This window comes from Xyrauchen texanus, chromosome 20 (genome assembly GCF_025860055.1).
Source record: "Xyrauchen texanus isolate HMW12.3.18 chromosome 20, RBS_HiC_50CHRs, whole genome shotgun sequence".
In the NCBI taxonomy this organism is placed as follows: domain Eukaryota; kingdom Metazoa; phylum Chordata; class Actinopteri; order Cypriniformes; family Catostomidae; genus Xyrauchen; species Xyrauchen texanus.
In genome coordinates, this window is record NC_068295.1 from 30,526,038 (window position 1) to 30,544,792 (window position 18,755).

Sequence of the window (18,755 nt, forward strand, 5' to 3'; positions counted from 1 at the left end):
GCACTGTAATGTTAGAAATGCTTAAGGACAGGGATCGAAGCCAGAGAATGCTTCCTTGTAATGTGAGTAACAAGCACTGCCACAATGCACATTGGATGAGACTATCATTATGTGACACATGCCATGGACACACGTAGTAATGCCCAATCACCATTCACCTTATTTGTTTCAACCCTGCTGGAAAAAAAATAACTTAAACCAGCCAAAGCTGACCACCAAGCTAGTTTCCACAGGTCAGACTTGACAGGTTTGATGGTTTTTGAAGGGTTTGGTAATTTTTCAGATGGTAAGTGTTGGGTGACCCACTTAAACCAACTTAGATGAGCAAATAAGGCTGGTTTAAGGTTTACAGCAGCGAAGTAAAGAGCTGAGTAACACCCGAGTAAAGAGTGAGCAATTTTTGACATTTTCCATATGGAACTGTGACTAAGATCCAGGCAGGCACACAGACTTCCAGCAGAGCGCAGTTACAGAAGTCTATCCTTGTGTGCGGGTTACAGTCTCATGCCTTGGGTCGCTAAATTAGCGACAGAAGAAATCCCTCATATATATTTTCGAAAACATGTGGTTGAATGCCTGCCTTTCTTCCCTTGTGCAGATAGTAGCAACAACGAAAACACATTCTAGAATTTGTCTTCATATCATAAACAACAGATTTTAAAGATGAAGAGCATCTTTTTTTATGTTAAAATACTTGGTAACACTTTACAAGACTAATAATTAATTTACAAATGTATAATAAATAATGAATACCAAGGTTAATATCGTAAACAAAAATTATTACTTAAACGAAAACAGGTGGATTTAGTTAACTAAAATAAAAATGGGTGTTTTAAGAAAATGAAAACAATAAATGTGCACATCAAAACGAACGAAAACTAAATAGAATCATGGAGAAAATGACTTTAGTTTTTGTTTTTCAATCATTCTTGGAAGATCTGGTTGAAAACAACCAATCACATTTCGCCTGCATACGTGATGCTTAAATGCACGTAAATCTGGGGGCGGGGCTCAGAATGACACCATAAAAACCAGCATGTGAGAAAGCACTGATGGCAAATAAGGTTGCCATTTGAAACAAAAACAGCACAACATAAATTGGGCCCTCTTTTATTTGACCTCAAACTAAACCTCTAAATATATTTCATTCAATGAACTTCGGAAACTGTCAAAGCAGTGACTAGTTCTTTGGTGCGGGCCATCTGAAACAAGACCCGTGTGATTCCATGCTGCTGATACAAAAAGAAAAACAAATGCTGACTTGCTTGCAATACCTGCCAATTAGTGAACCAATTTTACCTTACATGTTATAACTGCTTAGTAATAACTATTCAACATTAGTAAATCTATTAAATTGTTCATTAATGTAAAGTGGACACATGTGAAGCATTTATTAAAGAGTTGCCATCATTAGAAACTTGAACATACCTGAAGGACATCACTGGACCCCTGCTAGACCCCTTCAATTTCTTACGGAGCAAACAGGTCTGTGGATGATGCTGTCAACATGGGACTGCATTATATCCTGCAACACCGACAGACCTGGGACTTATGCAAGGATCCTATTTGTGGACTTTAGTTCAGCCTTCAATACAATCATGCCTGATCTTCTCTCAACCAAACGGACCCAGATTTCCATGCTAACCACAATCTGTCGGTGGATCAGCAGCTTTCGGACTGATATGCAGCAGCTAGTGAGACTGGGGAAAATCACATCCGGGACCCTCACCATTAGCACTGATGCTCCTCAGGGATGCATTCTCCCTCCACTGCTCTTTCCCTTGTACACGAATAACTGCACTGCAAGGACCCTTTTGTCAAGTTTGCAAATGACACCATGGTCATTGGCCTCATCCGCGACTGACGAGTCTGCATACAGATGGGAGGTTGAACAGCTGGCTGCAGTCACAACAACCTTGAGCTGAACACACTCAACAGTGGAGATGATAATGGACTTCAGGGGAAGTCAGTTTTCTCCGCATCTGAGACAGTCAATCCGCACATCTCATAACGTGGCTTGTTGAGCGTGTTAACGCAGAGACATATTGCATGTGGAGGCCCACGCTATTCTCCGCTGCACCAATGCACAAATCACCATGTGCCCCACCAAGAGCAAGAACCACACACAGCAACCACAGGGAGGTTAACCCATTTGACTCTACACTACCAAGCAAACGGGCCAATTTGGTTGCTTAGGAGACCTCGATGGAGTCACTGGATTCAAACTCGTGACTCCAGGGGTGGTAGTCAGCATCAATACTCGCTGAGCTAACCAGGCCACCTAATAAGGATATTATTTAAGCATTTATAACAAGCAAGGAAAAATACTCACTATTTGGAAAGTATTGGATAAAAGTTGCCCTTTTTATGCATACTGCTATAACTGTATTTAAATTATTAATAATGCATTTGTAAATGACTTATTCATCATTAATGAACCCCTTTATGACCCTTAACAAAGGGAATATTAAAGTGTTACCAGATACTTTCTCCTGTCCTAACTTAATTTGCAGAGATGACTATAAATAAGCCATCTGGTTGATTTCTTTGAAAAGTGCAAACACTGGCCCTGTGTTGCTTTCAAATATTGCTCTGTTTGTCGGAGCATACTGACTAGCACGACACAGCACTACTGGCTCAATGGCAGGGCTAGGTGTGTTACGATTCAATCGTTTTCTCTATGCATCAACTCCTTATGGACATTTCACCTCGAAACTGCAGGGATACATGACATGAACCATGTTGTTTAATTTAACAAAAAAAGTCACACAGTTGTGTAATTTTCATGAGATCAGGCTGATATTTTTCGACCGATGACAGACGGGAGTGTTCAGGACAACCATTTAAAAACAAGAGTTTTTGCAATTCAGTTTGATGATGCTAGAGGTGCAGATATTATACATTTTAGCTTTAAATTGACTGAATAACAATTGGGGTTTTGTTTACCATGACCAGGCATAACTCCCCCCCCCCCCCCCATGATCCATCTGGTACCCCATTCTCTGTCCTGGGAATGCAGTGGAAAAGTCCTTCACATGCTGGCACGAGGAATCTGCAGTTTGCTTTGGCAGGTAGTAACTGTCAAGCCCAAGCAAGGGAGAACCCTTTGTGAACACAAGCACATACACACCTACACACACACACACACACACAAACGTGCAAGGTAACATTCCAACACAGGAAGAGCACCATGCTTCATTTATCCAGGATGATTCAATCCAGACTGAGCAAGAACAAACGCTTTCCATTGAGGGATTTTGAGTGTAGTTAAATGTTTATAGGGGACCACACAAGCACACATATAAACAAATACATTAATTCAAATTCATGTATAAAAAAAAATGCATATAAGATTACAGGAACTCTAGCAGCTCTCCAGAAATCTCTAGTACACAAGCAAACATAAGCCAGAAGAGGAGTAACGTGGGGCAGGTTTTTCAGCAAGCTCAGACAGGTTTGCAGCAACGGAGACCCACACACCTCTACCTTTATACTACTAGGCATGGGGGGCAATTCTTTCCCAAATGATTATAGATGCATCCACAAAAATTCCACGATACAAACATAGAAGTGCCATACACTGTGCAACACTGCAGAATGGCACATATATTTATATTACTGTAAAGAATATTTTAAAGAATGTCACGATTGCCGATTTCCATACAAGAGCAGTAGGTAGTGCCTTACTTTAAAGCTTAAAATAAGCACCCAAATGTGTCAAAAGTGGCCCATGTGACTTGTTCATCATATTTCAAATATTCTGAAGGCATACCAATATTTTGTTGGATTAACAGACCAAAATCAAATCATTAATAATTCCAAATCATGTATGGCGACATGTCAATAACATAAAACCTCATTCTTTGTATTATGGCATTTGGTTATGAGACACGCAAGAACCCATGAGGTTTGATGTTATTCAAATGTCGCCATATTTGAGTTGGACTCTAAAGAGGAGTTAATCAATGATTTAATTTGAGAGAATAAAGACTTACATTACAGTCTGTTCGTCATACAAATTATGATCGAATGCCCTTAGAAGTCTTGGAATATGATACACATCAGCATGCACTACTAATCAAACTGTTGGGTGCTTTAAGCTTTAAAGCAAGTCACTATCGAGATCTGTTGGATGTAAATCAGCAACCATGACACTCTTTAAAATATCTCCTTTTGTGTTCCGTAGAAGAAATAGTCATATGGGTTTGGAAGGACATGAAAAGAATTTTGCCCCTTGACCGTTGCTAACAAACTAAAATGCACTGAGGATTGAGATGCCAAAAGATTTGCACCCCTACACACTCTCAAAACAGTACACACACACACACACACACACACATGTTGTGTTTCCATGTTTTATGGGGACTTTCCATAGACATAATGGTTTTTATACTGTACAAACTTTATATTCTATCCCCTAAACCTAACCCTACCCCTAAACCTAACCCTCACAGAAAACTTTCTGCATTTTTACATTTTCAAAAAACATAATTTAGTATGATTTATAAGCTGTTTTCCTCATGGGGACCGACAAAATGTCCCCACAAGGTCAAAAATTTCGGGTTTTACTATCCTTATGGGGACATTTGGTCCCCACAAAGTGATAAATACACGCTCACACACACACACACACACACACACACACACACACACACGCGAGCTCTACACACTATTCATTCATTTCATGCAACTTATCTTCTGTTTCTCTCAAACCACATTCAGAAAAGAAAAAAAGAAAACTCGAAAGTGCCGCAGTTACATAACGTGACTTCCAGTATTTCAGATAGTAATGAGTCTGATGGCACCCTCTTGTCATCCTACACCACAGTGGTGGAGTGCTCCAGAAGGGCAGGCACGCTGATGAGGAGCAGATGTTGTGTTAGGGCCATGTGCTCATTCCTGGCTCTCCTGCCACACACACACACACACAGGAAGAGAGGATGGCGCAATCCCACTTACATTAAAAAATGCCAATTTTGGGATTTGAGCGTTTTGAATGGAACAAGTATGTCTAGAATCAAATGTCCTAATAAAACTATTCAAAGACAAACTACTGACAGGCTGGAAGGTATTGCAATCAAGAGGATTCAAGTTGTATGCCAGGGCAATTCAAATCTGCTCCAGCAGCGTTTAACTCCAACCCTCCCAATCAGTGTTTTCAGGATGTCTTGAAAATTACAGGCAGGTGTGTAAGAGCATGGTTAATACTAAATTCTGCAGGACAGAGGCCCTCCGGGATCAGATTTGAATGGCCCTGTTGTACACAGAATACTTTGAACTTCAAGTCAACATGTAATTAAAATCAACATTATTTACTTTCTTCATTCTAGGTCTTACTGTTTTGATTTATCAGTCCACATTATTATATAAATGTAAAAAAAAGTTTGTTGTGTGTGTTGTCCACATGTACATGGAAATTTCTTTAAAATGCAATGTTTCACCCGCAGACAAAAAATCCTGTCGACAGCGTTTTAGGAAATATCTCAGTCCATACAACAACATAATATCCATTTGTCATTGTATAAAGTCTCTGTTAATACACTGAGCTCTTTACAGTCAGTTATTGATCAAGAACAACAAACAGAAACATTTAGTTCTAATCACAGTATGACAGCGGTTCAATCAGTCCAGTCGCAGTTTCAAGGGTGAGGACAGCAGTGAATGAAATCACTCTCCTAATGGATTTAACAGTTTTTTTTACTGTTTGGCGAAGTTGTTTACCTGCTATACTGCTTGGATATTTTCTGGTAGGGTTGTTGAAGCTTATATTGCTTGTCGTGCTTTAATGAATCGAACATTACTCTTGTATACCGATCAAAAAAAAAAAAAATTAATTTAAGTTACCATTTCAGTCTTCCTAATATTTATGACTTGAGTATTTATAACATTGCTACAGTTTAGAGATTCCTAAATTATGTGTCCCACTGTTTTCTTAGGCTTTTTTCCTCTCATTCTTTACATATTAGTCACAGAAATGCACAAGCTGTTGACACTTCACATTGTTTTTATACCAGAACATTTTTAAATGTTTTTTTTTTTACCTGACAAAGACTTAATGGTCTAAACATTGCGAGCAAGTGTAAGCCAATAAAGTATTTTTGGAGCAATAAATAACATTTTTGATCTATATCACATTCCCAGTGGGTCAGAAGTTTACATACACAAAGTTAAATGTGCCTTTAAGCAGGTAAATTTCAGAAAATGATGTCAAGCCTTTAGACAATTAGCTTCTGATAGGAGACATACTGAATTGGAAATGTACCTGTGGATGTATTTTAAGTCCCATCTTCAAACTCAGTGCCTCTTTGCTTGGCATTATGGGAAAATCAAAAGAAATCAGCAAAGCTCTCAGAAACAAAAATTGTGGACCTCCACAAGTCTGGTTCCTCTTTGGGAGCAATTTCCAAATGCCTTCATCTGTACAAACAATAGTACGCAAGTATAAACACCATGGGCCCATGCAGCCATCATACCGCTCTCGAAAGAAGCACATTCGGTCTCCTAGAGATGAAAGTAATTTGGTGCAAATTATCTTCTGAAGATGCTGGAGGAAACAGGCAGACAAGTATCTATATCTACAGTAAAACAAGTCCTATATCGACATAACATAAAAGGCTGCTCAGCAAGGAAGAAGCCTCTGCTCCAAAACTGCCTTAAAAAGCCAGACTACAGTTTGCAAGTGCACATGGGGACAAAGATCTTACTTTTTGGAGAAATGTCCTCAGGTTTAATGAAACAAAAATTTCACTGTTAGGCCATAATGATTAGCCATAATCATTATGTTTGGAGGAAAAAGGGTGAGGCTTGCAAGCCAAAGAACACCATTCCAACCATCTCATGTTGTGAGGGTGCTTTGCTGCATTAGGCACGTCACAAAAAAGATGGCATCACAAGTAAGGAAAATGATGTTGATATATTGAAGCAACATCTCAAGACATCAGCCAGGAAGTTAAAGCTTGGTCGCAAATGGGTCTTCAAAATGGACAATGACCATAAAAGCATAACTCCAAAGTTGTGGCAAAATGGCTTAAGGACAAAGTCAAGGTACAGGAGTGGCCATCACAAAGCCCTGACCTCATTCCGATAGAAAATATGTGGGCAGATCTGAAAAAGCACGTGCAAGCAAGGATGCCTAGAAACCTGATCTGCCTAGAGTTCTGACTGAAGGAATGGGCAAAATTCCAGCAACTCATTGTGGAAGGCTACACAAAATGTTTGACAACTTAAATGTAAAGGCAATGCTACCAAATACTAACAAAGTCTATGTAAACTTCTGACCCACTGGAAATGTGATGAAAGAAATAAAAGCAGAAATAAATAATTCTCTCTAATATTATTCTGACATCTCACATTCATAAAATAAAGTTGTGATCCTAACTGACCTAAGACAGGGAATATTTTATATGATTAAATGTCAGGAATTGTGAAAAACTGAGTTTAAATGTATTTGGCTAAGATGTATGAAAACTTCTGACTTCGACTAAAAATAGAGTCTCTTTAAATGGATTCATATCAGCCATTTCACAAGTTTCACTTTTTAATATATGTGTAGTACATGACAATAGGGCAGTGCCTAATCACAATTGAGGTAAAGTGTCCTTCTGCAAGGAACTTGCAGTTTTATACTTCAACCGCTAGAGGGCTAAAAGTTACATAGTGTAACTTTAATGTGCACTCAACCAAAAACAAATCCTGTGAGATGCTCACAGATCTGATCCTATTCTGAAAGAGGCAGTACCATTTTAGTACTTGTTTGCGCATATCAATGTAAATACTTACATTGATTTACTTATTAGTAAATGGAAATAGAATGCAATTTGAATTATTTAAAATGGCCGATCTTCGTCTCAAGTCAGCCTTAAATCAGGGCCGATCTTTTTTGCAGCAAGCAGGGAATCACACATGCATACTGCTACTCTAATGAATGAGCGCAGTAGAGCAGAGGAGGGTGGGGCCGGCTGGAACAACGCACGCCCGGTCCCCAATAAAGGAGGCCGGTGACGACAGTTTGAGACATGCAGCTGCTCTGTGTGTTTATGTTTGTGTTTTTAGTTCAGTTTGTTATTAAAATTATCATTTATATTGTCAAGCCAGTTCTTGCCGCTTCCTTTCCCTTAACCCGCTTTACAAGCACTTTCTCAGCCCTTGATTTATGACAGTGTGGCCTCTGAAAGATGAATTGTTGTCAATTTCAAGTATTCACGAATTTAAACTTTCAGACATTTCAGCTATTATTCAGATGAATATGCAGGTTTGTTATTAAAAATATGTAAGAATTACACATGTATGAATATTAAGTTGCCTTCTTACTCGCTGCAATGTGTGCACAGAGAGAATAAAGAAACTGCAAACGGGTATAAAAACTGGATTAAACAACAAATAAACATGCATTTACAAATCTGAGTACATGTGATGTAACACGAGTCTTGACAATCAGACATTGTGTTGAGCGACAGAGATTGTTTGAGCGATCATGAACACTTTTAAGCTTCACTACTTTCAATGTGCTCACTTGCGGTGTCAATTAAACATGCTCGCTCTCCAGGTGCCTCAATATCTCATCATCAGTCACTCATCTCAGCACTATTCAGTGAGGATCCCAATTTAAATCAGATTAATATTGGTCACATTACCACTAATCACAGCAATTCAATTTTAACCATAATGGCACAGTGTCTTCACGCATTTGCTTAATAATTAATTAACAAGACACCAAAGAGAGTAAATAAATCATAGATTTGAATGATTTCTCACTGGAGTAGTTTTAGAGCTTGTAATGGATACATTTTCATATTTTTTTTATGCATCTCTGTTGTGTGCGATGCTCTCATGTTTTTTGGTTGCCAGTATATCACTATGACCTTTTGATACTGACAACAGTTCTGTTAATAACAGTTTCAAAACAAATAAATGTTAGCAATTCACAATTCATGTAATTTTGGTAACTTTATAAAAAGGTTCCATTCATTAACATTAGTTAATGCATTACATATCATGAACAAACCATAAACCATGATGAGCCTTTATGAATTAGGTTATTGAATAAAATTACAATTGTTCATTGTTAGATCATAGTGCATTAAATAATTAATACAACTTTTGATTTTCAAAATGTAATGGTATATGTTGTAACTAACATTAAGTTCATTATTTAACAACGTTACTTTAGTTAACATGAACTAATGTTAACAAATGGAACCTTTTTGTAAAGTGTTATCGTAATTTTACGGTGTGGGTCATAAACGTATAACTGCACAATATAACTTGTAAAAGTGTGGCAAAAGGCACTTTTACAAACATCGGTTTCATCCAATCTTAGTGTAAAAATAATACAACAAAAAAGAAAAAAAGAGAGATCGGTAACGGCTTCAAATTTCCTGATCGGTGCACTACTAATGTATGGAATATACTGTACTAAATTAAATTTCATGGAATACAAGGATTTTGCAAATTTCTAAAAAAGCTAAAATGTCATAAGGAATCTAAATGAATCATGAAATCTGTATCAATACCCAGCCAAAACAGAGAGAAAACTTTTTCAAAAATGTCATATTCGCATGGACTTGGCCTTGGTAACCTCTCAAACGACTTTGAGAGTTTACCAAGACTCCTTGTCACTAATAAGACTCCTTGTCACTTAGCCCTCTTATTTTTCCTACCTTTCACTCCAACCACCTGACCACATTCTGGAATGAATCAGCCACTTTTCATAGATCCAATCAATTCCTGAGATAGGAATTTATAGAGAAAAGGGAGTTACATTTTGGTCACCAAACATTTATATGATCGTTTTAAAAGACATGGATTAAGCCGCCGGAGTCTATTGGATAACATTTGTGCGGACATTATGTGCTTTATGAAGCTCCAAAGTTTTGGTCACCATTCTCTAGCAAAAAAATAAAAAAAAATAAAAAAGGCCTATAGAGCTGCATTATTCTTCCAAAAATCTTTGTGTGTTCTGCAGAAAAAGAAAGTCAAACATCTGGGATGGCATGAGGGTGAATAAATGAGAGAATGTTTATTCTGGAGTGAACTATGCCTTTAAGTCCTGTCCTACATTTTTCACTACGAAACATTTTTATACTGTTTTACTCGGAAATGCTTCGCATTACAGAAGTTAAACGACTTATGAATGCCTTTTATTGTTGACTTAAACACATTTTCTCAAAAATCCACTTGAGAGATTGGCAATACAGCTTTTACACCTCAGAAGTCAAGGAAGTTTTATTTAGCAAACAGCATTCACATTAACAACTCAGCTAATCTTAATGAAGTCCTGACACTGAAGCACAATATGGTGGGCAGTTTCTCTTACACAAGCAAAGCAGAGGCGAGGACGGCAGGGCTGATTTTTTTCTGTCCAGCTCCAGATGGAGGAAAACAGAAAATTGGTGTGGGAGGGGGCTGCAAAATGTGACCTAATAGACTGCAGACATCACATGTTCACCCAAACATGGATCTCTAGTCAGTACAAAATGTTGCTCTCCACACGCAGTGTGGGTGGTCCCTGTATCAGCGTAATGGCTTAAGACATTACAGATACATTACAGCATTGCTGTGGACATACTGAGCAGAGTTTTAAAGTAAAATACAAAACTGTTACAAACTGCAATCTAGCTGACATACTAAGCTTAAAGACCACATAACATCAAAGGTAGGACAAAGGGCTCATCCCATTTTTAATAGCCAATAAGCTATAGTCTATGTCACAGCCATGGACCATGGTGGCACTTGCTATTCAGAGGCAGGTGGTATTTGGAAAGGGCCATTCTTATTCTAGAGAGCATTTGATTGGACAAAAATGTATGTATGCCCCTGAGTGCAAGATGATTCATCAATATTTTATAATATAATATAATTTATAATATAATATCTGGCTGATGTCTTGAGATGTTGCTTCAATATATCCACATAATTTTCCTCCCTCATGATGCCATCTTTTTTAGAAGTGCACCAGTACCTCCTGCAGCAAAGCACCCCCACAACAAGATGCTGCCACCCCCATGCTTCAAGGTTGGGATGGTGTTCTTCGGCTTGCAAGCCTCACCCTTTTTCCTCCAAACATAACAATGGTCATTATGACCAAACAGCTAGAGATTATGGCCTGAGGACATTTCTCCAAAAAGGAAGATCTTTGTCCACATGTGCACTTGCAAACTTTGGAGCCGTGGCTTCTTCATTGCTGAGCAGCCTTTCAGTTTATGTCATTATAGGTCTTGTTTTACTGTGGATATAGATACTTGTCTACCTGCTTCCTCCAGCATCTTCACAAGGAGCTTTGCTGTTGTTCTGGGATTGATTTTGTACTTTTACACCAAACTACATTCACCTCTAGGAGGCAGAACAAATCTCCTTGCTTAGCGTTATGATGGCTGTGTGGTCCCATGGTATTTATACTTGTGTACTATCGTTTGTACAGATGAACCTTTTACCGTCAAGCATTTGGAAATTGCTCCCAATGATGAACCAGACTTGTGGAGGCCCACATTGAGGTCTTGGCTGATTTCTTTACGATGTCAAGCAAAGAGGCACTGAGATTGAAGATAGGCCTTAAAACACATCCACAGGTACACCTTCAATTCAGTATATCCAATTCCTATCAGAAGCAAATTTTTTAATTGACCTCGAAGCTAACAGACATGTACAAATAGCCAAATATTTTGTTTTAATGGAGTTCTGAAGTAATGCAGGGGAGTAACTTTGCTGGATTTGAAACATTTCAAATATGCAGGGGAACAGAACCAAAACCACTCTAAACTAATAACAAAATTGCTAAGATGATGAATAATTAAGTTCATAATGCTGCAGGGGTGAAAGTTCATGCTCCCTCTATAATAGCTGCCTATAATAGTTCAAAAGACATAAATACAGCATGCTTCAGTGAAGGATGGATAAATATATGGACAAACATGTCTAAACCTGTGCTCTCTCTACATTGCTTTTGAAGTAGTACATAGTTAAGATGTAGATGCTTACAGTATCAAGAAAAAGGTTTGCTTCCCCCCCTGTCTCTATGGCAACCAGCCTATAAAAACCTGCGATGCCCCTGTTGACTGACCTCCCCACATCGCTAGCAGTCTGGGCACTCAGCCAATCGTCCAAACATTTTAACCTGCAAAAAGGCTGTCGCCAAGGGCTCACACCGATTCATAAATAATGGTAAAGGATGTAGGTTTCACGTGGCTCGGAGGAGTGTACGGCTTCGCATGAGGGGGTTTATAGAGTTTGCCTTCCCAATGTTACCACACCATCATTCATCTAAACACTTTAGATGAGGATTCAGATTTGAACAGGAGTAGAATATAACTCAAACCAGAAAACAGCTATTCTGAATAAATATTTAACAGAAAACACTCATCCAAACACTCTTATACTGTATATACACATATACACAAAAGCATGCAGAAGATACCCCTACTGAAAAGACCAGCTTAGACCAGCATGGATTTCCCAATCAAGGCTGGTTCAAGCTGTGTTTTGCTGGTTTATGTGTCTCCTCTAGAGTTTCAGATTAAACCTCAACAATGTCAAACTTTGCCAAGATAGCAAAAAAATCAAAAGGTTTCAACATGAGCTCTTGCATTTATCGGATTATTCTAATATAGCCATGCTATCTACAGTAATATTACAGATTTACACTCACTGAGAACTTTATTAGGAACACTATGGTCCCAATAAAGTCCCAACTTGGTCTTCTGCTGTTGTAGCCCATCTGCCTCAAGGTCTGACAAGCTATTGATGCTATTCTGCTCACTACAATTGGACAGAGTGGTTATCTGAGTTACCACAGCCTTTCGGTCAGCTCAAACCAGTCTTGCCATTCTCCATTGACCTCTCTCATCAACAAGGCGTTTCCATTTGCAGAACTGCCGCTCACTGGATATTTATTGATTTTGGCACCATTTGGAGTAAATTCGAGAGACTGTTGTGCATGAAAATCCCAGGAGATCAACAGTTACAGAAATACTTTATTTCTTTGTGCAAATAAATTACTAAAATTTGACTAAACAGAAATAAGAATAAACTGCTATACACCATTTTAAATAATATTTTATTTATTCTTTTTAAGTTAGTTGTGTGTGAAATTTAGTAAATATAGTGCTAAATAAGAGTTTATAATATTTTTTGCAATTTTATGCTTGTATTAATTACTATATTACATTTGTTATATATATATATATATATATATATGCCTTTCGGCTACCCTGCTCTCTGGATATCAGCATCGGCATTTAAAAAACCCATATCGGTCAACCACTACACCTGTAGACACTTAATGCAACATAACTGAAAACGCCTTGAAGTTTCATGAGCTATGAAACAGCAACATTTTAGCAATACACTTTTCCTCTGGGTGAGTACCCCGAATATTCCTTCAGAAAATACAGGTATATACACAATCTTCAACTTAAATGTCAGCCAGGGCATCCCAGAGTATTTCTACAGAAAGACACTGTATGTGAAAGAGAACTGGGGTCTATGGAAGGGAGCTTACTTTTTGTTGTCAAATACATATGGATACTGAAAGAATTCAGTGGAGCCATTTTTGGACACAAGAAAGATTATGAAAGTTATACCTGGAAGTTGCCGACCATGATGAGTCCAGCAGCACAGATCCAGCCAGTGAAGAGACTAGCTGTGTTTAGCACACAGTTTTGGGCCTTCTCTATCACATGGGCATAACGCAGCAACGCAATCACCATCACTGAAACAGAGAGAGAGAGAGAGAAAATCTCTTTATTACCAACAATTGACAAGCATATATTTAAAAGAAAGTGACATGTTAAATTGAACATTGAAATAAAATTTACTTTTGAAAAGGTATTTGTTAAATTATGTAAAATATAAAAGTAGTTAGAGGCAACCATCACTGGCCCTTTAATCTTTTCACTGACAGCATGCATATACAGCATGTCGCTGAAAATTAATGTGTGCGTTTTCATCAGGAGATTGTAATTTTTCCATCTGCATTATGTCACACTGAAATTCCCTATGGAATGCTAATGACATTCAGCAGTTGTTTTCAATGATTTAAAAAGTATCTGTCCTTTCAATTTCCCTGCTGAAAAGACCAGCATAGGCTTCCTGACTAACTTAACCAGCAAAACCTCCTTGGTAAACCGAACAGAATTTGTTTTAGGGATGCATGATATATCGGTCAATATATTATTCGCTGACAACCAGGAATATCTAAATATTATCACACTGATTGTGGAATTACTGCCATTACAATTGCAGATATATATACAGATTTGTAACAGTTTATTTTCTTGTAGCTGAGAATCTCTGACTTCCTGCGGCTTCTTTTCTTCAAGCAGAGACTCTGGCAGTCGCAAGAGACAGTGTGCGTGTGCACACACAGTGTGGTTGTGTGAGATCCAAGCTCATGTTGCTCTGTGAGGATTATTTTAACCATCTCCTTATGTTGTTTTGGGGCTTTTCCCATATTGACACATGCCATCTATCCAATGTTGCATGTGTACATAGACCAACAATTTAAAAAATAACACTAACAGAACTCAACAATATGTCCTGTGTGAACACAGTTTCTCATTTCTAAAGGCTGGACTCGGTACAAACTCAGTTTGACAAAAAATACTATTCCCGTATTCTTTGGACCACAAAATATTCATTGTTTTGCTGGAAAATCTGCAAAGGGAATCTGAGGGGAGAGTGGGACAAGAGAAGGGAATTTGGTAGAAAAGGAGCTATACTTTGATCGTAAATATTGATCTATGTGCCGTGACATACCCAAAGTTGTCTTAACTGATTTTTTGAAAGGCAGACACTATTAAATGGAAAATTCATACAAAAATTTTTAATCTCGGACTTTCTTACTTTAGAAGAACTCTCAGCTCTGTAGGTCCATAAAATGCAAGTGAATGGTGATCAGACCTATGTAGCTCCAAAAATCCCATCAAGGAAAAATATAAGTAATCCATACGACTCCAGTGGTTAAATCTATATCTTCAGAAGTGATATGATAGGTTTCGGTGAGAAGCAGTTTAAAATGTAAGTATTTTTTTTCTCTAAGTGGAAGTACTTCCACACTAGCACTTTTGGTGCACACCCGGGGTCGAATGACATCAAAGTTTGGTTCATTGGATAATGTGAACGCCGTTTTCCGAATTCTGGTGCGCACTTGTGAACTGGGGTCTGCTTGAAAAGGTGGTCTGGGGTACGGTTCATGTGAACTCCAGTACGATCTGCTGTTGATATGAATGTAATAGTACTAAATCACGGAAGTGAACAGCTTGTGATGATGTTAATTTGCACCTCTACAGGCTCGCAATCGCAATTATGGTATAATACATTTCTACTACCTGCTTGTGTCCAAATGCACCGCCTTCAGAGAGCAGCTCACATTCTTTACATCTCTAACAATGCATCTGCGGGCTCGTGGCATACAAATGCTATTATTCATCACATCATTGCACATTCACGGAAGACAAATGCAAGTGTCATTCTGGGCATGGTGAGTTTTCATGTTAAATCCAAAGAGACAAACATTAATACTTCACTTAACACAGTGACGTCTTCAAGTTGTTACCTATACAGTGGTAAACAGCTGCCACTTGTACTCACGTTGATGGTGTAATCAGACCGCGGTTCGGACCCAAAAAATATGATGTGAACAAAGACTAGTGGGGGCAGGGGGAGGAAATAAATTCTGGTTTGGTTCAAGCAATCAAACCAAGTGTGAAAGCACCCTAAATCTCCACTGGGATGGCATGAGTGTGAATAAATGATTAGAGAATTTTAATTTTGGGGTGAACTATCCCTTTAAAAGAGTGCTAGCCATAGTAGGATTCCCACTTATTGCTTGTACACACATTCAGTCCACAGCAGATGCAACTGGCTGGCAGATTTCATGACGTTCTTTGCACAGCTAAGCAAAACAAAACTTTTTAATCTGCCAAAAAGTGGGGGGAAGAAACCTCTACAACTATTATAAATGGTAAAAGGGAATTCATTTTACATATATAGCAATAGAGTTCTATGTAACTTTTGTGGAAGTAACCAACTGAATATGTTTGAAATAACACCGTTTAGGAGAGGTTACGAACATGGAAAAACAAACAAACAAGATTAATCCAGCGGAAATGGTACCACAACGACAAAAATTGTGTAGAGTTATTGTTGTTTACTGCATTAGGCTACAGTCTTCCCTCAAAGCGTCTAATACTGGATGGTGACTTTTAAACTGTTCAGAGACCAGTTTCCTTTAGAGTTCCATTCATCCAAAAACACTGTTGTTTAAACCATTAACTGAATAGGCAGCTGCATAAATGTTTGGATGCAGCCAAAGCTCGTATAAAACAACCCTAACAAAAGTGTTACTCCGAACCCAGCATACTCCGTCAGTGTTGTTGATTTAGTGGTTGTTGCTGTTGCTATTGAATCATGCATGCCAACAATGTCAGAAGAAAAATGGTCAATACTAAATGACGTCACTACGGTGGTAACTTTTGAGAATGCGAATGCAACAAGGGAGAAGTCTCCATGGGTGTTCTGTTCCTCATAAGAGTTTTTATCTAGAAAATTACTAAAGAAAAAGTAACATGACTGTAGGTGTGAAAGGGCCCAATGAATTTTCCTCTATGAATGCAGGCGCAGAAACAATGTGAAATCAGCTTACAGAGCAATCTGTGAACTGCTAAATTGATTTGCTAATCAATGACTGAAATATATGTCAGGAATTTAAAATAAAATATTGTGCTCTGGACAATCCAGACTGCAATTATTTTGATAGCGGGCATAATAGGAAATGGATGGACGACATCTTAAATATCGAAATTTCGATATAACATTTGTTATAGGCCAATAGGTTTTGTGATGTGTCATACAACTTGAAAACAGTTAGAGTCAGAAGGCCCTTCTCAAATGTAAGTGATGCATGTACCAAGAAAATGGTGCTTGTTTAACAAAACAGAGTCGATTATTTTTGCGGTTGTTAGATATTCAGGCTCATACCTAAAGAACGTACCGTTTTGCTGGCAAAGAAGTGCTTCCTTGAACAAATACAGTACATACGGTGACAGAACGCAATTTTGGACACAGGGACAGACTTGCATAACAGTGACACTAGCGCAATCTACTAATGCATACTTGCGTTTAAACACAATTGGGACGGAGTGATATTCTGAATGTAAGGGTCTTGAGATGTGTTTTTCTAAGTTTTAATCCACATTTAACTTCATACAGCGACCGAAAACCACTGCGTTTGTGACGCAACAACCAAATTGAGACAATCCAGTTCATTGACGCGTCCTCAGAAACGTTTTTATAATTAATCTATCTCTGACATATTGACGAATTCAGTAGCTAAATGGATTTCTGTGTACTGTAGGCCAATGGTAAGCTTTTGTTCATTATTATGAAAATAAATAATACATCGACTTCTAATGCCACTTTTTGTATCATCAATGCTTTTCTCATCCGCCACAATAATGTTATGCATTTTAATTATCCAAATTATTATATTTATAACATATTTTATTTACAATTATTTAACCATTATATATTGATTTATATATTTTTGAGAGACCTTCTCTGCAAATATTTATAAATGTGAATTAATTGCATATCCTGTAAAATTATCTATTAACAGCCCTAATTATTATATTCTAAATTATCTTTATTTGATGGCCTTTCACAGTAAATATTGAAATGCGATTAATTACTCAGCACATCATGCAATTAAATGTAATTAATTGATAGCCCTAATATAAAAAAAACACACGAAAATCTCAAAAAATGAGAAGTACCGGTATTGGAATCAATAATATTAGTAGAATGGGAAATACTGGCATTGCATTGAAATGAAAATAAGCGGTCTTGCACATCCCTTGTGCACAATGAAAGCCCACAGGTGTCATGAAAAGTGGCCATTTTTCCAACTAACTGTGTGTGTGTGTGTGTTTGTTTGTTTGAAGGTGCATAGGTGTGCGAGTGTGTTTGTAAGTGCCGTTTCCTGGAAATAGGCTCTACCTCAGATGGGCACAAAAGTGGAGACTCAGAAACACATGGTGTCCATTGGACACGATCCATTATTATTCTGCCTTGTAACTACCAGCACACCTCAGAGACACATTAAACTACGTTACACTCCAATCAAACTTGCACTACATTAATGGCAATGTTTTGCCTTACTCAAAATGTGTCTCTCTTCTGCTAGATATTTCACATTGTAAAAAGGCCAAGGCAAGTATAATTGGCCTTGAGCATGTCACTGGTTTGACATCAACATGACAACAGGATGAACTAGTGCAGTCACAACTAGTTTCTTTGGGATGAATGCATGATGATGTTTGTTCTAAATACATCAGAGCACGTTTTTAGTAATTAGTACACAATGTGAGAATCCTATGCACACACGCCATAGACCAAAATGACTAGTTTCAGTCACACAGGGTGCTTGCAAACAATCTTATTCAATTTGATGAGATATGCTATGGCTAATGCAAATAAGACTGCAATGACTCAAACAGGGCGGATCTACAGTAACATCTACCAACAATCCATAAAAAACCCTTGATGATCAGTGAGACATGGTAAATTACTGTAGCTTGTGAGAAATTACTCTAAATCAGTGGTCATATCTCACTTCTTCTTTTGAGTCCTTTTTTCCAGTAAAAATATCTCTTAAAATAAAAAACTCAGAGAAGGTTCCAGTTAGCGAGGAGTGAAATGTGGCGGAAATGCCATAGTTCAAACACATTAGCGAGACAACAACTGTGTATTTATAGAGCAGG

The 18,755-nt window shown here is 38.0% G+C and overlaps 1 protein-coding gene across 2 annotated transcripts in view; it reads right to left on the reverse strand.

Moving 5' to 3' along the window:
* The window catches only part of LOC127660966 (transmembrane protein 150A-like), a 40,401-nt gene that overhangs the window by 4,022 nt on the left and 17,624 nt on the right, over window positions 1-18,755 (reverse strand). For both annotated transcript variants that reach the window (XM_052151473.1, XM_052151472.1), the window contains one exon: window positions 13,578-13,705. In XM_052151473.1, coding sequence (XP_052007433.1) covers window positions 13,578-13,705 — 128 coding nt within the window. The remainder of the gene's footprint in view (window positions 1-13,577; window positions 13,706-18,755) is intronic.